The 23908-nt window shown below is 39.3% G+C and overlaps 1 protein-coding gene across 31 annotated transcripts in view; it reads left to right on the top strand.

The window, feature by feature from the left end:
- Positions 1-17407: 17407 nt before the first annotated feature.
- Positions 17408-23908, top strand: part of Slmap (sarcolemma associated protein) — a 155559-nt gene continuing 149058 nt past the window's right edge. For all 31 annotated transcript variants that reach the window (XM_046452768.2, XM_046452763.2, XM_046452784.2 and 28 more), the window contains exon 1: positions 17408-18375. In XM_046452768.2, the coding sequence (XP_046308724.1) occupies positions 18178-18375 (198 nt within the window). In that variant the 5' untranslated portion in view covers positions 17408-18177. The remainder of the gene's footprint in view (positions 18376-23908) is intronic.

The raw sequence follows: 23908 nt of genomic DNA on the forward strand, positions 1-23908 counted from the left end.
TTGTTTTTTCCCTTTTAATGTAAAATTGTCATACAGAGGAATACACAAATCTTAAAAACAAATGACAAATGCATACTGAGTTCTGACAGATGCATACACCTTTTGTAACCAAAGCCTCTATAAAGATGTTGAGCATTGCTGTCACCCTAACAAGTTCCTTCATAATGTAAATTTCTAATAAATCCTCACCCCAGGTGCCAATAAAAGACCTTTCTTTGTGTGTATGTGTGTGTGTGTGTGTGTGTGTCTGTGTCTGTGTGTGTCTATGTGCACATGCACACGTGCAAGCTTACATTTTTCAAAAGGAACCTTGATAAGTACTTAACTCCAATGCCTTCTTATAAGGGTACATAGAAAATCCTGTAGCCTGTAAACTAAGAGAGATAAATCTAGGAGGGTGAAATCATCAAATATTTGTTGAGTCAAGCAGTAAAACTAGTGAAATCACTTGAATGATTTTTCTTTTTAATGTTTTATTCTTTGGTAAAAGTAATACAATGAGCATTCTAGAAAAAAATAACATGAAAAAATACAGAGGAAATTAAAAATCAACCATCACGGAAAGATAATATTTTGATGGAAAAATAGTGATTCTGTGTATGAAATTTGACATAAATGGAATCACATACATGTTATTGTGCAACCTAATTTCATCATTTAGTAATATATTATATATATTTTTCATCAATAAATACGGGTTGAAGCTATACCACTCCTTGATATCTATCCAAAAGAATTGAAATTAGCATATTGTATATGCATTGCCATATTTAGAGCAGCACAATTCACAATAGCCAAATTATGAAGCCAGGTTAGGTGTCTGTCAACAGATGAATGAATTAAGAAAATGTGCCATAAAGAAGAAAAAATTTGGGGCTGGGGCTGGGGCTGGGGCTGGGGCTCAGTGGTAGCACACGTGCCTGGTATGTGTGAGGCACTGGGTTCGATTCTCAGCACCACATATTAAAAAAATAAAGTTCTATCAGCAACTAAAAAAAATTAACAATTAAAAAACAAGAAGAACAAAATTGAGCTGGGGTTGTGGCTCAGTAGTCGAGCGCTTGCCTAGCATGTGTGAGGCACTGGGTTCAATTCTCAGCACTGCATATAAATAAATATAGTCTACTGACTACTAAAAATATTTTTAAAAGAACAAAATTATGTCATTTACTGAAAAATGAGTGGAACCCTAGAGCATTATGTTAAGTGAAATGAGTCAGACTCAGAAAGTCAATGGTCATTTTTTTTTCTCATATATGGGAGCTAGGGAGAAAAAAAGTGGGGAGATCTCATGAAATTAGAAGGGATACCAGTAGAATAAGGGAGGGGGTCAATGGGAGGGAAAGGAGAGGTACTGGATAATGAAATTGAGCAAATTATGTCATGTGCATGTACAAATACGTCACAATTAATCCAACTATTATGTTTAATTATAATACACAAATTAAAACATTAACTAAAGAAAATCAATTGACCTTAAAAAATATGGCTTGAAATAACCATTTTAAGAAGTAACCTAGCAGATGGTTTCCGTAGTGTAGTGGTTATCACGTTCGCCTCACACATGTAAAGGTCCCCGGTTCGAAACTGGGCGGAAACAGTGTCTGGGTTTCTTCTGGGGCTGGGTATGTGGCTCAAGCGCTCGCCTGGCATGCATGTGGCCCGGGTTCGATCCTCAGCACCACATACAGACAAAGATGTTGTGTCTGCCAAATACTAAAAAATAAATATTAAAATTCTCAAAAAAAAAAAAGAAGTAACCTAGATGACTATACCCTTCTTAAATTAACCTACCCAAAAACATTTAGACTGTTTCCAAAATTTCAATATTATCAGCAACATTGCAATGAGGATCCTTTTACATGTATCTTTTTCTGAAGCATGTAATTATTTCATTAGGATAAATTGCTAGGGGTACTCAAATCATGAGTACATTTTACACATTTCCAAAAAAATAAGCACTAGCTTACATCCACTGATTGTTTTACATTCTTCAGAAAAGAAAAGAAAATGTTTGTTTCATATTTTTCCATTAGGCTAGAAAAGAAAGAAACCTATATGGCTAGTAAGAGTATTAAAACCAGCAAGCAAAGTTGTATGTAGATGCGCCCCTTAAATCACTCAGTGATAGAGAGCTTGCCTAGCAAGTGTGAGGCACTGGGTTAGATCCTCAGCACCACATAAAAATAAACAAATAAAATAAAGGCATTCTATCCATCTACAACTACAAATAAATAAATATGGCAAATTAATCCAGTTGATTAATTGAATTAAACACTTATTAAACACCTACCATATGAAAAGATAGGGCTACCTACTAGGAAAGGTGAGAAGCCACAGAACCAGTTTAAAATATTCATAGCCTTATAGGACAACTTCCCTAGTTATAGTGATTTATTCTACTTAAGCCTACATGGCAGGAATAGACTTCAAGGAGTTGTTCCTAAAGGAACAATGACTCCTAGGTTGTTTTGGTACAAATTTCAAAAGACATAAATATAAAGCAGTCTCCCTCCCTTTCTTGTCGTCCAGCTCCATACTTGTATTTGTAGGTCCCCTCTTCAAAAGTTATCACTATTGTCGATTTCCTGTATATATTCCCAGAAAATACTCTGTATATCTGTATATGGGCATGTACTAACCAGACAAAAATACTGATTGTCTACTTGTTACTTACTCATTCATGCAATCTTTTAATATGACAGCATTATAGTTACATATGATTTTGCAGATCACTCTTAAAAATACATATTGGAGATTTATCTGTATCCATTCATACAGATCTTTCTTTCTTCCTTCCTCCCTATTTTTTAAAATATTTATTCTTAAGTTTTAGGTGAACAAAATATCTTTATTTTACACATATGTGGTGCGGAGGATCAAATCCAGTGCCTCGTGTATGCTAGGTGAGCCCTCTACCACTGAGCCACAACCCCAGCCTATCTCTCTCTCTCTCTCTCTCTCTGTATATATATATATATATATATATATATATATATATATATATATATACATACATACACATATATATACATATATATATATATATATATACATATATTAGTTGTAGTTGGAACAATACCTTTATTTTATTTATTTATTTATTTTTATGTGGTGCTGAGACTTGAACCCAGCACCTCACACGTGTTAGTGAGCACCATACCACTGAACCACAACCCTGGCCCTTTCTCCCTCTTTTCCTCCCTCCTTCTCTCTCTTTCTTGAGGTCCTGCTATGTTATCCATATTGATCTTGAATTCCTGCACTCAAGCAATCATTCTGCCTCAGCCTCCCAACTAGATAGGACTACAGATGTGTACCACTGTTCCTAGCTTCATTAATTTTTTTCCCTTGGAGTTTATTTCATCCCCACTCTTGTAAATCTGCTTCATTTTTTTCTTACTATCCTCACAATATTGCAATATGCAATATTTATGCAATACAAACATTGCATGAATATTTTTAACCATTATTCTATGATTGATTGGTCCAAAATTTTGCTAATACAAAGGCTGCTATGATTATCCTAGACTGAAATATTTTTGTAGTAAGAAATGACTGTGAAGTTAGTAATATTTGACTTCAATTTGGTAAGTACTTGGCAGAGAAAATTTGGGGTTATAAACAAGTACTTAAAAATACAAAGCAGTAACTATATACACTGTGTCTGAAATACATCTCCCCAAACAATTGTTTTTAAAACAAAAGTATAAAAGCCAAAGGAAATCTCCACCCATTTAGTCAGACTCCTCAAGAAGAGTAAATAGATAGGCCTTATCCAGTGTCTTACAGGCCCATAGTGGAGCTCTGTCACACAAATAGCAATAATTCATCAGAGTACATGCCTTGGCACTAAGAACTTCCCCTAGAGTTTGGATCTAGCAGTAGAACACACAAATGTTCATTTGTCACATAATAATTCATCAAATGACCCTTGGACATGCTAGTGGAAGAGCACATTTCCTCTGTCCTGCCCATTGACATTCTTTTCAATTTCATTTTGAAATAATTATAAACTTAGAGACAACTTTCAAGAATAGCACAAAGAACTTTTACATACCCTGTATCCAAATACACAATTGTAAAAGCATTTTGCCAGTTCCCTCTCCAACTCTATAAATGCATACACATTTTTCCTCTGAATTTTTTGAGAGTAAGCTGTATAATATCATGCCCCTTTATCCTTTAATACTTCAGTGTGTATTTCCTAAAAACCAAGATTTCTTATTAATTTTGGGGATGAGAAATTAACCTCGCCACTTTCCTGTTACTCTTTTTTTTAATATTTATTTTTTAGTTGTAGTTGGACACAATACCTTTATTTTATTTTCTTATTTTTGTGTGGTGCTTAGGATCGAATCTAAGGCCACGCACATGCTAGGTGAGTGCTCTATCGCCACACCATAACCGCAGCCCCTTTCCTCTACTCTTTTATAGAATCATGGAATGGTTTCCAGAGGCAACTATATCTCATTTTTAAGGGGTTCAGGAGAAGACTAATTTTCCTGAATGCATACTAAGTGGGCTGGTGAGTGGACATCTAATGTTTTTTGCCTGCCCAGATACCCTTCTCCCATCCCCTCTGAAAACAGCTTTAAGAAATCATTATTTTTCCATTAGATATAGAGTTAATGGGACTGTCCTTCAAAGTACCTTGTTCTCCTGGCCATGAAACAGGCATATGACTCAACCTAGGTCAATCAGCTTCCTTAGGCCACTGGAATCTTGAAGAGACTCAAAGATTGAAAAAGTTTAAGCCAATTGCCCCTAAAGATGATGTCCTGAAGAGGCTCTTATCTCTCATCAACTCTCTCATCCTTCCTCAGATGGGTTTCTTCAGCATTTCTTTCCATCTTCTGAGCTACCCCATGTCTTTCAGATAATTTTGAAACATTTAGGATGGACAGGGTCCCCTTTTGTTGATTGGAAATAGGGCCCTGCTCAATAACAGCTGACTTTAAAACTTTTTGCTTTCAAAAACACTTTCCCAAATGGAACTTTGATCTAGACTATACCAAAAAAATTATCCCTGAGTATACCCTTCCCTGATCTGCCACTTGGTCTAATGACATCCTATTTTCACACTCCCCAAAGTGACCATTACTGAAAAAGCAGAGCAGCCCTTCTGTGAGTTGTAACACTTAGAAATGTCTCCAGCAAAGGGGCACTGTTTTAGTGGTTATTTTAACTCCACTGCCCCCAAACTGCTCCATGTGAGAGCCAGTGTGATGAAATACAATCTAACTTGAGCACGACAGCCCAGGGCAGACTCCCAGTCTGATTAACTCCAGAGTCCACTGCCAGGAGGAAGTGAAGACACTGCTCATTGTTTTTCTTGACAATCTGTTCCTGACCTACTGTGACAACTTTTAGTAGGAACTCACACATGCAATAATACACTAATTTCTCAAAAAGGACATTTAGTGTAATCTGAATTTACATCCTGGGGGTGAAAATCTCCATAAAAGTATGATCATGGACTGGGAATTATAGTTCAGGGTGAGAATGATTGTCTATCATGTAAAATCCTAAATTCAATCCCCAGTACTGCAAAGAAAAATGAAGAAGGGGCTGGGGCTGGGGCTGGGGCTCAGTGGTCGAGCACTTGCCTAGCATGTGTGAGGCACTGGTTTTAATTCTCAGCACCATGTGTTAAAAAATGAATAAAATAAAGGTCCATCAACATCTAAAAAAAAGAAATAAAGAAGACAAAAAGCATAATCATCCACAAAGGGGTCCCCAAGTTCATTTTGAAAACAGCCTTTTCTTTTCTTCCTTAAAAAAAAATTATTGTGGGCTGGGGTTGTAGCTCAGTGGCAGAATGCTTGCCTAGCACATATAATGCACTGGGTTTGATCCTCAGCACCACATAACAATAAATAAAAAATAAAAATAAATAAATAAAGGTATTGTGTTCATCTACATATATATGTGAAAGAATTCCCCACGCAAAGACACTTCGACGGGAGAATTCCAATTTTATTGCAAAAAGCAGTGTGCTTATATAGAACTAAGGGGGAGATGGTAGGGCTTAGATAAATGGCAGGCAACCCGTTTATTGGCAAGTTCTTTTAGATATCAGCTCCGGAGCCCAGGAATTAGTTCTCATTGGGGCTAAGGTTCCCTGCCAGCGAGATTTGAAATTGGCGCCAGCGGGAGAGTTCACACGGGCGGGAACTTTTCGCGCCACTGCAGAAAAGAAGAAGGTAGGAAGAAGAGGTGCTTAGGCGCCATGTTGGGGTTTTTTCTCTGGGGTATGGCTGCCGTTTATACTTTTCCCAACATTCCTCCCTTTTTGTTTTCTTAGGAAGTGGGGCGTCGTTGGTCAGATCCGGCTGCTTCCTGCTGTGTGGGGGCGCTGTGGGGCCTAGAAAGGGAAGTGGAAGAATGCTCGGGGGGCAGGTCTGGGGATATCATGGCAGCCAGAAATAAAACCCAGTGGCTATAGACAGCTACTTCCGTAGGGGTGAAGTCTGTGAAAGTTCCCTGAAGCCACAAGTTGTCGATGGCATCAAACCAGTCCTGGATGGAGGAGATTGTTGGTATCAGCCACTGGTCCTGTAACAGAGACTCTAGGAAATACTGGAAGCGTTGCCTGGACATGGCGTCACCAGCACCTGAAGAAGATCAGAGCGAATAAAAACAGAATGAAGATAAAAATTAAAGCAAAGGTCAATTTTTGGCAGAAGTTCCATGTTGGGGGACTGACAGAGAAGAGGCCAAGGGCCATGAGGAAGCTTAGAAGGACATAAAGACTCATGAATCCAGGATGGCAGATTAAGAGGTTCTCCGAGCTCGTTGTCTCCCGCTGTCTGATGTCCGTTGCATTCCATTGTGCCTGGTAGTGAGCTTCAGCACTGAGTGAACTGTTCTCTTGGAGATGTTGGGGGGTTCATCGGTCATCAGAGGCTGGTAGTGCCTAAGCAGAAGCTGGTTGAAAGTTTGATTAGAAATTTTTTGCAATTGGGTTTGAAGGAACTTCATTATGCAGGGCAAGAGAGCACAAAAAAGGAGCATCCCAATAAGGGGCCCCAAGATAGGTAGTAAGTACGTGGCAAGAGAGGATTGGAAGAACCCCATTATGGGATTAGAGGAGGTGGGTTTGAGCAGTTGGGTCGATAATTCCTGCAATTTAACAACATTTTTTTCTATTAGCCCAGACTCATTAACATAGTAGCAACATTCCTCTCTGAGGAACAGGCATGTACCCCCTTTTTCTGCAGTGAGAAGATCAATCGCCCTTCGGTTTTGTAAAGCTACTTGTGCCAATGAAGTAACCTGCCGCTGCAAGGAGCCCAGAGACTCAGCAGTGGTATCGAGTGCTTCCTGCAGTTTTTGTTGCAGGTCATTGGATGCCCACAGAGCATGACCTATAGCTCCACCAGAGAGTCCGAGACTTGCCACTGAGGTTGTTAAAGTGAGGCCTACCAGAACCGGCAGAAAGACTGCCCTACGGGTGCGGGAAGGTAGGGCCAGCTGCCGGAATTCGGTGGGAGTATACAAAGACAGCTGAGGAACTACAGTAACCAAGAAGCAGGTGCCAGAGACATTGATTGTTGAGGTACTTAAAGACCCGTTACACCAGAGGAAATGTCCAGGCTGCATAAACGCAGGGCTCAATGGGGTGCCATAGCTCAAGGAACAAATGGGTAAAGGATTCATTGTTGGCAGGTGGAAACAGATGAAAGGAAATGAAGTATTGGTGGAATAACTTTCCCACAGTGGGATACGTGTCACATGTAGGGGTTGTCCTTTCTTAGAGAAATTGTAAGTTTTTGCTGAAATATTTCCTGCCGCTAATGGGACCGCTGCTAGAAGTGGACGACTAAGTGAAGCACAGAGAAAGCACTGAGAAGTAGGCACAGAAAGAGGGGTGGAGTTTAATAATCGAAGAGTTTGGTGTAGCAAATTGAGCCATGTGGGAGGGGGGCCTAAGGGGGTTGAAGGCTCTGAATCCTCTTTGGATGGGCTATGGATAAGATCTCAAAGTTTTGATTCTGACTCCTTGATGTGTTCGACTACCTGGATGGTTGCTTTAGGTGGCGTAATCAGGGTGCTGCCAACAGTCATCCACCCTGTGGGTCTGGCTGAGGTTGTCCGAGCATAGACAGCAAACTCAACATTTAGTCCCAACGTTTGGCCTTGGGGTCAGGTATATCTAAAGTATACCATCCATTGATGAAGAGCCTTTATGCCACTTTAGGTAACTAGAAGTCCACCCTTCAGGGTAACCAAGTGAGTGGTAAGAATAGCTACCACATTCATCATGGAACCTGCATGACCAATAGGGGCACCCATTATATATCTCAGGCCACCAATGACAATAGTCTTTGGTTTGATCAAAAAGGAAGCAAATGAAAGGCCAGTTCCAGCTACCAGGGACGAAGGTCCTTGAAGGTGACAATTTTAGGGAAATAGAGGTGCAGTTGTGGATGAAGCAAGTAGTTGCATCCACTGAGCGGACCTTCTGCATGCCATGTTCTGAGTATCGTTCAGATGTATAATACTATACAGGCAAAGCAAGAGGTACAAGGTGATGTCATTTTTCCGTATGGCACCAAACTACTTACAGTGATTACCCCTAAGCAATGTAATTATGAGTAATTTTTCATTTTATTCTTTAAGCTTCTCTGTTTTCTATTTTAAAAATAAAATACTTTTTAAAAACTCCATATATTGTGATTATTTAAGAGAATGTTCCCATTGGTAAATGTACACTGATCTATTTCTGGATGAATTGTCTGCAATTTACCATCAAAGAATTAGAAAAAACATACATTGATAGTTAATATGACAAAGTGGTAGCAGCTTTGAATCAAGAAGTTATATATTTTGCATTCGTTGTAATTTTTATTTTAAAGTTTCTGTACATTTGAAATTTTTATTATAGTAAGTTTGGGAAAATCTTTCCAAATGCAAATTTTTAATGGACAGAGATTCTATATTGATGCTATATTATTCTCATTATCATTTTCAGGAGTAACTTCAGAGTCTAAGCTAGAATGAGAAGTTACAAAAATCAAACAGGCTGGGTACAGTGTCACCTGTCTGTAATCCCAGCAACTCAGGAGGTTGAGGTGGGAAGGCCTCAGCAACTTAACAAGACCCTCAGCGACTTAGCAAGACCCTAACTCAAAATTTTAAAAAAGTAATAAATAGGATGTGAAGAAAAAAGGATGAGTTTTACACTGTCTGTGGGATTGTAAATTAGCACAACCACTATGGAAATCAGTGTGGAGGTTCTGCAAAAGACTAGGCATAGAACCACTGTATGACCTAGCTATACCACTCCTCAGTATTTATCCTTAGGAATTAAAGTTATACAACCACAGTGATACATGCACACCAATGTTTATAGCAGCATAATTCACATAAGCCAAACTATGGAACCAGCGTAGGTGTCCATAAATAGATGAATGGATAAAGAAAATGTGTATGTATGTGTACACACACACACACACACACAATGGAGTTTTATTCAGCCATAAAGAGGAATGAAATCATGTCATGTCATTTGCAGAAAAATGGATGGAATTGGATAACATCATGTTAAGAGAAAAAAGGCAAATTCAGAAATTCAAGAGTCATTATTTTCTTTCCTACGTGGAAGTTAGAGAGGCAAAAGGAAAAGAAAGGTAGCGGGAGGGGAATCTTATGAAAATCAAAGAGATCAGTAGAGGAAAGGGACCAGGGAATGATATTGACTAAATTATATTGTGTGCATGTATCAGTATGTAACAACAAATCCCATTATTATGTACAACAATAATTCACTAATAAAAAATGGAAAAAATAAAATAAATTTAAACAAAAAAAAGATAAAAAGGACTGGGGATGGGGATGTAGCTCAGTAGTAAAGAACCAAAACCAAACAAAAAAATCAAGGTAAGTTTTTTTCTGCTATTGCTTATCCCACTGGTTCTAACTTACCATATAATTAGATACTGTGAAATGGGGAAATGGGCCTGTCTGATTTCATTTAAAGGGTCTAATTTCTCTAGGGTTACAGCTTCACTGTCAATAGCTCGCTAATTTCTTTCTCCTACAGCATTTCCCAGATCATGCTGGTCAACATGCTTGCCTTGTACAGAGAAAAGAAGGCTGGGGTCTTGAAGTGGTTTATTTGAGGTAGGACCAGCTGTATAATTTAAGGGAGCCCGTGTGAATGAAAATGAAAATTATTGTTAAAAAGTTGAGAATTTTAAAACAGTGCAATCCTTCCACGCATTCGCTCGGATGTTGACCATTATCTGTGAGAATGCTATATAGTAGCAACCATGCTTTATCTGAAACAAAAGCTCTAAGGGAGCTTATTTAAAAGAAACACAAATAATTACATTTAAGAATGATTATTCCAATGTCATAGTTTTCCAAAATGAAGAATACACTTTAAAATTCTTTTTTAAATCACTAGACTGAACAAAACCACCACATATAAATGGGGCCTCTATTTTAATTGCTAACTAAGAAACAAACCCATATATATCAATAAAAATTCAGAAAGAAAATGTCTGGTATGGCTTTTTGACTAGGCCCTTTTATCTTAAGCATATACTACATTCCAAGTAACATTCTTAAATTAGGAAGAGCACAAGGACACTTTCAGTTATCAAAGGAGACCAATATAAGAGTGACAAAAATAAACATAATTTCTCTCCTTCTTTTTTTCCCGCAACACAGGCCTTTTGCTGTCAATATAAATTATTTATCACTTTTAAGAATAAGGCTCTTGGTATTGACTTTCTTATTTCTATTAAATAATGTGGCAGTTTTTAAAAAAATTTTTTTTTAGTTGTAGTTGGACACAACACCTTTATTTCACTTGTTTATTTTTGTATGTGGTGCTGAGGATCGAACCCAGGGTGAGGACTGAGCACGATACCGCTGAGCCACAACCCCAGCCCCTATAATGTGGCAGTTTTAAAAGGGCATGCCTCATGTGGCTTGGAAAATATATCTGGAAGGATATAGCTGTTAAACTTAACAGCCCTAGACTGGGTATATATAACTGGGCTAGAGAGGACTTTTTAATTCCTTTTGATTATTTGAATATATGCAAGGAGCATGCATTCCTAGCAATAAAAAAAAAACCAATAAAGCTATTTTTTAGAAAGAAAAAAACCCCAACATGTATTTGGGTATAGTATGGTAATTTAGGATCAGTCATATTGAAAATCTTAACCTTCGGGCATTGGCCTCAGTTTCCCTAACTATAAAATAGAGCTAATACTAACCACATGGAGATTTTACAAGAAAATGCTTACCACATGATAAATACATATTTAATGAAGTTTCTTTCTCTGAGCCTCAGTGTCCTTCCCTATAAAATGAGGAAGATGGATTAGTTGTCTGTGATATTTTCTAGAGTTAATATTCTGATATCCTGATTCCCTCTTTTTATATTCACAGAAAAAGATTCCTAACTTAAAAAAAATGTCTTTACTTGTCTTCAGGTAATTATTTTTCTTTCATTTCCTGAAGAACCAGGAAGCCAAAAACAGATGAGCAGTGCTTCTGGAATGTCTGAGCAACTCCCCCTGGGCACCTGGGAAATGACAGGGTATTTCCACTCATTAGAATCTCCCATTTGAGGAGAGCCTTCTTTAGTGGGAAAAGGATCAACTTCATTTTTAATAAGCAAGTATGTGACATTAAAAATATTATATACCCTCAGTTTTTGTCTTTGAGTTCTTCTACCTTACTCTTTTAATTGGTCTGCTTACCTACACAGTATTTCAATCCAGATATCTGCTTAAACAGTTATGCAAGCATTCCATAATTTATTATATCCAGTGTCATTAGTTAAAGTCCAATTAACTATTATCAGTTAAGGAGGGGTGCATATTAATTGAGCTTACAGAGTTGTCTCTTGTATATCTGAAATGTTTAATACCACCCATCTTTGAGGGTACTAGTATAATAAGCTTAAAGTTATCTGCTTTTCTAAGGTTGAAAAGTAGCCTGAATCACAGAAATCATAGTACTTATCAGTCTATACAAGGATAAAAAATTTAAAAGGGAGAGAGCAAGCTACAACGTCAGGAAATATTGCCATTCCAATTTCTCAAAACATGACATATTTTTTATTTAATTAAAATTTTGTATGGATACAGAACCATAGAGGGGAACACCCACATGGCTTAGAATTAAAAATATCTCATGTATGAGATTTCTTAATTTAAGCCTTTTCTGTGCCTGCCAAATAACAGTGGGTGAAGAACGCCTTCAATGCCATTTTGGCATTTCTAGCACCCTGTGTGTAAGCTTGGTAGGATTCTTTACCCTGCCAGGTTATAGTAGCCTCAACTTTTCTTATAGAAGAAAGCCCACTACATTAGTTTGAAATTAATTTTAAGAGATGTAGTAGTACTAAACACAAGGAGACAGTTTTTATTTTTATGACCAAGTTATACAAATTAGAGACAAAAAACAAACAAACAATTTGCTTCTTACTATATGTGGGAGGATGTGAGAATTTTATTAGCAATAATAATAAAAAATAACATTCTCAGACTTTCTACTATTTTCTAGGCATTATGGTTGGCATTTTATTTTGCATCACCTATTTAATTCCAACAAGATTCTGTGAGGTATTATCTACTTTTTTTTTTTCCAAAAAGAGGAAACTGAGACTTAGAGACACTAAATAATTCACCAGTTACAGTGTTGGTAAATGGCCACATCATATCTGATTCTGAAATTTGGACTTTTATTACTCCATTTTGACCTTTTAGAAGGAAGATTAAATGTTCTGAAGTCTGTTGTATTGCCTACAGGTTTTTTAGCAACAGAGGCCACCTTTCTTTTATTGGGGGAGCGGGTACTGGGGATTTAACCCAGGGGCACTTAACCACTATGCCACAATCCCAGCTCTTTTTTATTTTTTATTTCGAGACAGGGTCTTTCTAAGTTGCTGAGGCTGGCTTTGAACTTGAGATCCTCCTGCCTCAGTCTCCTGAGTCACTGTGATTACAAGTGTGTACCACCACGCCTGGCGGAAGCCACACTTCTGACCCCTCCCACACCTTCCCTTTCCTCTTATGTGCCATTAATACAGATCTTCTTGTAATTCCCTTAAAAGTCCTGTTCTCTCAAGACTCTGGGCTTTTGTGGACGATATCTTCTTGGCTTAAAATGTCTTTATCTCACTAATATTGGACTAATTAACCTACTCCTACTTTTTTTTTTTTTTTTTGTACTGGGAATTTAACCCAAGGATTCATAGAGCAACATGACTTACATTCCCAGCACTTTTTTTTTTATTTTAGCCAGGGTCTCACTAAGTTGTTTAGGGCCTCACTAAATTGCTGAGGCTGGTATTGAACTTGGAAACCTCTAACTCAGCCTCCCAAATTTGTGAGTTGCTAGAATTACAGGTGTGTGCCACCAGGACTTAATTTATTCCAGTAAGTAAGGATCTTACAGTGTCAATATCTAAATTGTGAGCATTGTTGTAGTTCCAGATCCTGTATCTGTTTCTCAGAAGGTACTCAATTCAGTATTTATCAAATGAATGAAAGAATACATAAAGGACTTACAAATTTATGCGCGGAACTCTTTAGGAATGTGTGGAGAGGCTTTCTTTGTTCCATTTAAGTTCAAAAGTTATCAGAAATGAAAAATTTTTATCCTTTTATAATAAAACCTTCCAGCATGTCCTTATGAATCTCTAGAACAAAGTATCTAGGACAGAGTAGTAATGAAACCAAAGTTTTGAGAGAAAACTCAATTCACTGCTTCTACTAGCAGATGGGGTCTGCACAAGTTGTAGACGTCTGCAGCTAAGAAGCCTTCCAGCTCTTAGTGGTGTACCATCCCCTCCAGTGTTGCAGCAGACCCCAGCAGTTCACTGTCAATTTCTTCTTCTTCTAGGAATCTTGTCACGCGAATTCCAAGAATGAAATCCACAAACCAGGATAAGTAAGTGTAAGACTGGGATTAATTGAAGGATAGAAAAGGAATAGAACTTAACCATTAAAACATAATAAGAGTGGGTTCAATAACAGATTTTCTCCATTCACATATGCTAGTCTAGGAGTTTATATAGCACTTGAGTCACTGCTAGTGGTCTAAACTTATACACATTAGGGTTTGAAAAAGTACCAACCAACACCATTGGTTCAAACTTGCTAATTGGGGTTTGGAAGTGTACTGAGGCTATTGGTCAACTCTTGAGTCCATCTTCCTTTCAGGACTGCCCCACTCTATTTTCTCACCACAGGTCAGGAAGTTGAGGTCCTCAGTTGGTCTGTGTTTGCAGATTCTAGGCCACAGTGGGCTTCTGCAATGGGTGTCCACACGATGCCCAGGCCTGGATGCTGAAGGGTAACAGGTTGGCACACTTTGGCTTTGCCTTGTTTTGGTGGTGGTTCGCTGTGCCTTAGGCCTACCATGCTGGTGTGGCAGGCTCCACACAGCTGTTGACTGTGCTTGCCGCCTGCGCTCCAACCCACTCAAGCTGCCACTCTCTGGTCTCAATTATACACTGCTGCTTCTAGGCAGGGACCAGTAGGCCAGCTGCATGACTTGGCAGCTGGGGAACCAAGTCATTCCCACCTCTGAAGAAGTATCCCTAACTGCTGTTAGGGGAAAGGGGTTATGTCTGCTCTGGCTATTTCAGGCTGAAAAGGGGCATTGAAGGGGGAACAGCAGTCAGGGTCTTTCTACAGAGGCCTATCTAAGTGTACCTAGTAGAAGGGGAGCTTGGTTTTGGATTCCATGTGTAAGGCTATTTGGAACTTGTGAATCTCGCACATCAGTGCAATCCAGAGGTTCATGGTGGTGGTTGGTAGATGACAGGACTATGAATACATCAGGCAGATATCATGTTAAGACAACAATATACAAGTAAACAACAGCACAAAAGCAATAAATTATTAGCCAATCCCTGAAAACCATGAAGACGGGTAACTTATTAAAGATTAAGGTGGAGGTCTAACAGTAACTCAATACATATTTGCTGAATTGATGAAGTCTTTTTTTTCCACATTTTTTATTGGTGCATTATAATTGTACATGCTCATGAAATTTGTTGTTAAATATTTATTTGTACATATACACAATACACAATATAACAATATAATTTGGCCAATATCACTCCCTGATGAAGAACCTTTTTGTTTTTAATATATTGTTTTAGTTGTTGACCGACCTTTTATTTTTATTTATTTGTATGTGGTGCTGAGAATTGAACCCAGTGCGCCAAGCATGCTAGGCAAGCACGCTACCACTGAGCCACAACCCCATCCCCTGATAAAGAATCAGGAGGATGTAGCTCAGTTAGAGCATTAGCCTAGCATGCACGGGGGCCCTGGGCTCAGTCCCCAGCATATTAAAAAAAGAAAGAAAAGAAAAAAGAAAGAGCAAAGTACGAAAGTACCTGTCTTAAGCCTATTATCTCTAGACTCATTTTGTGCCACTTCTACTAATCATTAGTAACAGTATGTAATCTTTTCATCAATGCATCAAATATTTATTTAGTCCTGTGCCAGGCATATTGGTGTGCAACTTTGAACAGTCTCATTTCTTTTCTTGCTATCCCTTTTCCTAGAGACTTAGGAAACCATTCAGTAAATACCATATTTATTGTGGTTCTCCTATCTTCCTTCATTCAGTTCGGTTACGTTTCCTAGAATGGTGATCCCTTTAGCATCTACTGCTTGCTTCTATCTTATGTCTGATTACATCAAAGTGAAGTGATACTTGTGTTTGACACCTCCTCCAAGCCCTCACCTTCCCTAATCTCTAAACAACAACACCTACTATCCTCTCAGAGGGAAAGGATTGAGGTTTTATTCACCTACATCACCAGGGCCCGGTACAAAACCTGGGTTGGGGATAAAATTCTATAAATAGGTAGTGTAATGAACAACATGGTTTAACATCTTGAAGTCTCTCTACAACAAATGAGTTAAGTATTATTATCTTCATGATATAAAAGAGAAATAAAGGCTTGAAAAAGCTTTGAAACTTCCTCAAGGTTACACTGCGGTGGAGCCTGTAGTCCCCGGAATTCAAAGAATGAAGTAAACATTGATGCTAAATGATAAAGATCTTAACTATCTTTTCTTGAAGTTTTCATTTAGTTTTTGCTAGGTCTTCTTTAGACCAATGATTCCTTATCTACCTTAGGATTGTGAATGAATTTTTCATATCAGCAATTGGTCGATCCCTCTCTGGAAGTAACACAAAAAACTTTTTTTTAAGTCTCACTCTTCCGGGGTAGAATCCACGCAAGAGCCCTGGGGCACACAGTAGGTCCAGTAAGAAGAACGGTCATTCGAAATCAAAGAACTAAGAAATTGTTTTTCTTCCAGTACGAAATACAACGAACAGTTTAGCAGGAGGAGGGTAGTCTGTCTCACGTTGTCAAATCCTGAGACTTGTGGAATTTGCGAGCTCACACCTAGGGCGGCAGTGGGTGACTTGTTGCCCACAACTAAGATGGCTGCTGATGAATATCACCTTTGAATGCTTTGTCTTCTTTGCTAGTTAGTATTCTCAGTGATAAATGCACTGAAGAAAAATTAGTAAAAGTTGGTACCTCCTTACTTAGAAGGTAAAATACAAAGTAGGCAGGTTCATTTATGAAACTTTCAACCACTCAAATTCTTTCCTGCCCTCAACCAAAATGGTGGTCAAGGTTTTTCGGGGGGCTGAAGCCTTCAGCCCTTAACTAAGATGGCACCCAGAATTTGGTTAAAAATTAGTTTGCCCTCTTTTTGCCCTCGACCAACAGGGCCTCCGCAGCGTCGTTCACGTGACATTCCCGGACTACGGCACGGGAGAGGGGGTAGGAGGGCCCTTGAAAAGGGTGCGCGTTCCCGTGGCGGTGCACGGGGTAGGTTTCAGTCAGAGTCACTATGGCGGCCGGCGCTGGCAAGGTAAGCTGAGGCGGCGGCGACCGCAAGGAAGGCAGGACCGGTCGTGGCGTTCTTGCTCCAAATCCCCGCAGCCTGCTTGCGGAGAGATCCACCGAGGTCGTGGTCAGCGACGGGTTCTGGAGGGGGTCTGGCTGAGAGGGGCGAGGGCTGAGACCGGCGGGCACCGGCTCCTGACGGCCGTTTGTTTTGATGTTTTCCCCACCAGGTCGGAAAGTTTCCTGCCTCGTCAGGCACAGCCTGAGCTTGCCCCACTGGCCGCGAGTGGTGGAGGCTGCGGCGGACCCAACCCGGGGCCTCCAGGCCTCTCCCTCAACCTTCGGGCCAGTCTCCCTCCCCCACCTCCTCGTCCTCCGGGATCTGCGGCTGCCGTGCCTGAGATGCGACCCTCCGGGGGGCGATCCTAAGGGGTTGTGCTGAGCGGCAGCCGAGAGCTCAGGCGTCCAAGAACCAACTTCCCGCCGACCCGGTCGTCCGAGCCTCCTTGGGGTAGCGCCTCGTTCAATCCGCACCGGCCTGCGGAGCCGGGTCCCCGCCCTGGTCGCGGGGACGTCCGCCAGGTGCCCGGGAGTCCGGATTCGGCTGCTTCCAGAGCCCCTGCGGGCCTCCACCCCTCGCGCTGAGGACCGCCGCCTCGGCTCGTGCCTGGCCGGGGACCCTTGCCCACTCCCGGGCGGCCTCCGCGCAGCAGTGGCAATGCAGACTGTCCCGCTGGCCCTCTAGACCCCCTCGCCGTCGCCTTCGCTTCTCCACCCCTGAGGCCCTTGAGCACCAGCGGTGGCTGCCCAGAGGTGCTTTGGCTACACCTTTCTTTGGCCTCGAAGGACCTTCCTGGCCGCACCAAACCGACCCTTCCTTCATGCTGCAGTGCTGCAACGTTTCCGCCACCAAGGGGGAGAAGCGCCCGCGATCTCAAACAAAACACAAGAATTGGTGTGTGACTCATCTGCTTGGATACCTTCAGTCCCCAAACTGTCTTCCAGGAGTTTTCTTGGCCGAAGCTGCCCGATGTTTGAGCCTTTTCTTCCCAGGGAAGATGGACTGAAAGATGCTGGTTGGGGACTTTTTGTGATCTGGGCGCTGCTGTGTTTTAAAGGAGGTGATGGGACTTGGGCTTGCTTGTCTCCCCACCCAAGTGAAGAGTTGTTGATGTTCACTGGTTATGCTTAGAGAATGTGCAGTTTGTTTTAATTTAAAATTTTGGGGGGGATAGGGGTGTTGGCTTGTGAAGAGCATTCCGAATCTAGAGGAACTCCTTGTTGTCCCTGGTAGGAGAGACATCCCCAGTCTGTCCTCGATGCCGTCTGCCTTGGCCATCTTCACTTGCCGCCCGAACTCGCACCCGTTTCAGGAGCGTCATGTCTACCTGGATGAGCCCATCAAAATCGGCCGCTCGGTGGCACGCTGTCGACCAGCACAGAATAATGCCACCTTTGATTGCAAAGTGCTGTCAAGGAACCATGCTCTCGTCTGGTTTGATCACAAGACTGGCAAGGTAATTTCACCACATTGTCTAACAATCTTTTCAGTGTTTCTTTGCTGAGAGCCATAATGTATGCAGGATCCCAGGGTTGCATCCAGAGGACACTGTCAAAAAGGCCATGGAACCAACTTTTTGTGTGCCTTATTCTAGTGGAAATTTAATTGAGGTGGTTGAATGAAAACAGAGAAGGTATTGTAATTAAATGACTCAGGAGGGCGATGGCATCTTGATAACGTGGTCATTCCCAGTGAAATCTCAAACCCTAATTCTTTTCGGAAAACTAGATAGTGAAATTTGGCATCTTGCTTTCAATCTTTTTAGAAAGGTGAATCTGCACTTCAGTGCTTGATTAAGCAAGTAGCCTTTCCCAAAGCAATTCGGAAAATTTGGCCTGTATTACACCGGGGCTCAAGTGTCCCTGTGGTGAAATGTAGTTAACACAGCTTTTAGTTGAGTTCAGATAAGGGCCTTTCTAGTAAGGATAATCTAATCGCTTGTGTAAGCTTAATGTTTTTCAAAGGTCTGTTACGTATTTATACTTTTGAAGGAATAATTTGCAATAACCAAAGCAACTTAATTAAGTGTGAACAACTGTAAATTTTTGTTTTCAGAGTTTTGTTTACAAGTTGGGTGAAAAATATACCTATTATTTTTGAAAATCACTTTTTGATATTCTCTGCAGCACTTATTTAGTACATAATGCTTACTTACAGGGTGATATTAAAACATTAGTGTTAGGAAATTAATTTATTTTCTGAAATTATATCCAATGCTATCAATTACAGCATTACTTAAATATAACAGAATGAGTTCAGTGCATTTCATTTTAAGTGTAAACATTTTGGCATTTTTATGTTGACACTCTAATTAATGTATGCATGTGCTTTTAATTTAAGAAATCAAAAGAGTAAGATCCTTTCGTTTTTTAATCTTGTATGGGGGTGGTGTATGTATACCAAAGAGTTCATCTTTGTGCCTAAACCTGAGGTTTTATTTGAACTGAATCAATTTATACTGAATCAATTCCAACTTAAAGTAAGTTATGTAAGGCTAATAGGAATATCTCAGGTTTCATCTCCTGACTTTTTGCCCCCTCTTTGAGTTAAATGATCAAGCTTTTCTTAAAAGAATATAAGTCTTCAAGAGTAGTTTTTTGAAATGAAAGAAACATGAGCCTCATATCGAAGCAAGAAAATACTTCTGTGGCTACTGACTTAAAGAATTATTAAATAAATTACCTTTTAAATAGAGGAGGATGAAATTGCCCAAGTGTGTGTGCTTGTATAATACCTATAACCTACTCTGTGTAGGATAAAATCTGAAAAATTATGTCAATTTTTCTGTATTAACACCAGCTGCTCATTTACCTGTGGAACAGACTCCTTTTTCTCCCTGGAAGCTAAAGCTTGGGTGCTTCAAAGACTTCATACATTTTCTGTAATCCTTTAAAATGAGTGTTCTTGGAGCTCATCTTTCCAGCTGTTGAACTAAGTATCAGTTAACTAGTGTCTTAATTCAACCAGCTTTTACATTTTTGCCTTTTTGTCCCTGGACAACAGTTTGGTCCAACTTAATCAGATGATAGGTTTGCTCACAGTGTATGCTATTAAATATACTTTCTTTGATTCAACACTAAAAGGAGACTACAGTTTTTCTTTTTTTAAAATAGTGCTGAATGCACAGTGCTTCCCATGGCTATACCAAAACCCTCATAGTAGGTTAATTTATAGATCAATAGGAGCTGGGGGATAGATTGTTTAGTGGTAGAGCACTAGCCTAGCATGCAGCACCACAAAAACAAACAAGCAAACAAAAACCCAACTATTTTGGGATGACTAAGAATATATCAGTATTAGTAGTTATGAATTTAGATGACATGTTGAAATTTAAATGGAATTTGTTATTTAGGAAAACTTTTTATCATTTGGCTGGGAATATAGCTCAGTAGAGTGCTTGCCTAGCATGTGCAAGGCCCTGGGCTTGATCCCCAGTACCCACTCTCCCGCACACATGTAAAAACCCAAACAAACAAAAACCTTATTTTTGAAGGATAGACTTGTTTTATTTCTATCATTTTCACCTGTTTTTTTCTTTTGCCTTATTAGCTAAAATAACATTCAGGATATGAGGCAATTAATGTGTACATAGAATTATTAACTAACTACCACATAGTCTAGTTAAAATAATAACCTCTCAGATCTTGCCATGCTTTCAACTTGTTTAGGAATTAAAGCTTGATTTGACTAGACAGGTTTTTATTGAGCATCTATTATGTGCCAGATGCTGGGAGTTACTGAAAAACCATACCAGTTTGACCAAATATCATCATTTACTGTTTTCTATGTGAACTTTGTAGTTTGGAAATTTATGCTGTGATCAGCTAATAACAAAAATCCTCAGGCCTAATATATATCTCTAGCAAATTATAAAACACAAGAATCCTCTCCTATAAGTATCATTTCAAAGAAGTTTGTTGTTTAAACATTTCTAAGCTTCAATTTTCTTTTCTTTTTGGTGCTTGGGTGCAAAGCAGAAGCTTACCACTGAGCTGTATCCCCAGCCCCCCTCTCATTGTTTTGAGGATTGAGATAATTATGTAAATCACTTAGCACCTTGTGCCTGGCCCTTATTAAGGGCTCAGTACTCAGAGAAGGAGGAGGGTGTTTGTGGGGGAACAGAGAATCCTCTTGACAGAATAGCACTTTGTAATTTGCTATTGTGCTATGCAATTTTAGGAAGCTAATGAAAAATCATTTTTCTTTAATGTGATACACGTTGAAGTAATTTTAAAAATAGAAACTAATGAAGTTGATAACTTTGTCCAAGTAGACATTTTGCTTGGGGGGTTGGAAATGGGAGTAATATGCCCTTTGGTTGACTTGACTTTCAATTTGTGGGTAACTTGGGAGGGCCATTAAAAGTTTGAAGAAATAATAAATACTTGAAACTTTTTTGATTATACAAATAACATTCATTATAGAAAACTGACAAAATGTAGGCAGATGGAAATCTAGCTGACACTTTTTAATGCTAAATCCATGGAATGTTTCATTGTATTTAAACCTGCATGTTGGAGGATGACAGGTTTGCCACAAAGTGTAGTTTTTAATATCTTTCCCAAATCATCTTCTCAGGGATGTAACAATTGTCCTGGCTCTGTGTATCATCCTTCACTCCATTTTGGAGTTCAGACTCTTCAAATTAGGTAACAAAATGATTATTAGTCCTTCAGTTGACTCAAAAGTGCTCATGAGCAAGCAAATCAACCCATACGGTAGTTGCATAGAAGGAGTTGGTGAAAAGACTTGTGATTTGAATGGTACCTTTTGATTTGAGGCTTTGGGCACTGGTGACAGGCTAGTGGTTGACACAGTAGTCTACCATAGTCTCATTGTAATTTACTTAGTAGTACTGGCTGTCTTGCCATTCTCACTTTGCATATGTTTGAGCACCTGTTCTGTCATGATCTGTTTTAATGAAGGATATGGTATTGAGGTGAGAAGAAATGGCAACTCCTAAGAAGTGATTATTTTTTCTTTGTAGGAGCTTATTATATATTATATAGAGAGGGTGATTATTCACCTTGAAAACAGTTGATTGAGATGATAATATATGTGTTTAAATCATAAGAAAGTGATGGGGTGGATAAATAAAAGTAAAGCTTTTTTTAGTTGTTTTTGTTTTCAGGGGATGTGGGTAGAATAAAAGAAAAGGAGAAATGTTTGAATCAGCTTGGCATCTTCGCATTGCTGAGGAAACTGATTTTATTATATTGGAGTGTTCTTTTGGAGAGTTATGGGTAAACATCATCCATTTTATGGGTGACATGTTGTTTTTATGTTTGTGTCTTTGTAGTTAATTATCAGACCCTGGAGGAGATGTGTCTGTTTCCTACTATTTTGTATAAAGGAGATTTTGAGTAAATAAATCTGAGTAGTGTGGTGTCAGGTTGTGCAGTGCCTTCATTACCAAGCCAAGAATGTGGCACCTTTGTTTTAGTAAAGGTCAAGGAGAGTTCTGAGCAGAGGCACTGACACTAAAACCACCATTTAAGAAAGAATGATGTGGGCTGGGGTTGTGGCTCAATGGTAGAGCGCTTGCTTATCATGTGTGAGGTCCTGGGTTCGATTCTCAGCACCACATAAAAATAAAGAAATAAAATAAAAGGTATTGTGTCCAACTACAACTGAAAAAGAAATATTAAAAAAGAAAGAAAGAAAAAATAATGCAAGAACAGTATGTATAGACTGACCTGGAACAGGGAAAAATGAGTAAGTGTTTAACCAACACTTGTGCACTAACTATATGCCAGGCCCTGTACCAGGCCCTGTCCTAAATGCTTCACACATGCCAGGAGCAGTGACAGAAGCCTATAATCCCAGCAACTTGGGAGGCTGAGGCAGGAAAATCACAAGTTTGCGACCAGCCTTAGCAACCTTGCAAGACCTATCTCAAAAGAAAAACTTAAAAAGGGATGGGAATATAGCTCAATGGTAGAGCACCTCTGTGTTCAGTTCCCAGGACCAAGACAAGACAAAAGAGATTCAATTAACTGTTTTACCTTTAACTTATTTATTTAATCCTCAACTCTTTGAGATAGGTGCTTACTTTTCCCACACAAATGAGGAAATCGGGACACAGAAATTAGGTTAGGTTAACTTGCCCAAGTTCACCTACCTAGTAAATGGTAGAACTGAGATTTGAGCCCAGATATTTTTACTCTTGACTCTAGAGCCTGAGCTCATAACCAAAGCCATTCCAAGACTTTGTAATATTTTAGCTAGGATGTGATTTTTGTAAGATCATTTGGAATAAAAAGATTAATTGCCAGAAATGAAATCAGACAAGAGTGTTAAATTGTCCATTAGAACTTCAGCAAAGAGAGAAACTGTAAGAACTAAAGATTTTATTGACCTTAGGACTGTGTGTGTGAGTGTGTTACTGCAGATTGAATTTAGGGTTTTGCTCTTACTAGGCAAGGTGGCCATTGAGCTTTAAACCCCAGTCTCTAGACCTTAACATTTTTAATAAAGGGCACTCTATTTAGATAGAGTCAATCAAGGAAAGGAGGAATTGCTTAAGCAAAGGCAAGAAGGAGGAAGGATAGGACATGTTCCAATGACATTGCAAGGAAGTCTTTGCAAAGGAAAAAACCAAGATTGGTTCTTTCCTTTTTCTTTAGCATGTTTAAACATGACTGCAAAGATCCTGGCAATATCTTTTGAGATAGGTAGATTATACATTCACTGGTTTTGTGTGTTTAACAGATAACTAATTTTTTTTGTTGTTGTTCACAGAAGTAAAAAGGTCATTAAAAGGTGCTGTTTTTTTTGTGAGAAAATTGTTTGACACACACTATATTTAAGGTTAATGTTAACATGGATAGAAAGCCAGTATAAAGCACATATTTATTTATTTCTATGTTACTTTTTGTGGTCTCACTAAGTTGCTTAGGGCCTGGCTAAGTTTTTTGAGTGGGTGGGTGGGTACTGGGGATTTAACCCAGAGGTGCTTTACCACTGAGCCACATTCCCAGCCCTTTTCA

This window comes from Marmota monax, unplaced genomic scaffold, assembly GCF_021218885.2.
Source record: "Marmota monax isolate L192 unplaced genomic scaffold, Marmota_monax_Labrador192_F-V1.1 WCK01_AAM20220418_F8-fsc00042, whole genome shotgun sequence".
NCBI classification, from domain to species: Eukaryota; Metazoa; Chordata; class Mammalia; order Rodentia; family Sciuridae; genus Marmota; species Marmota monax.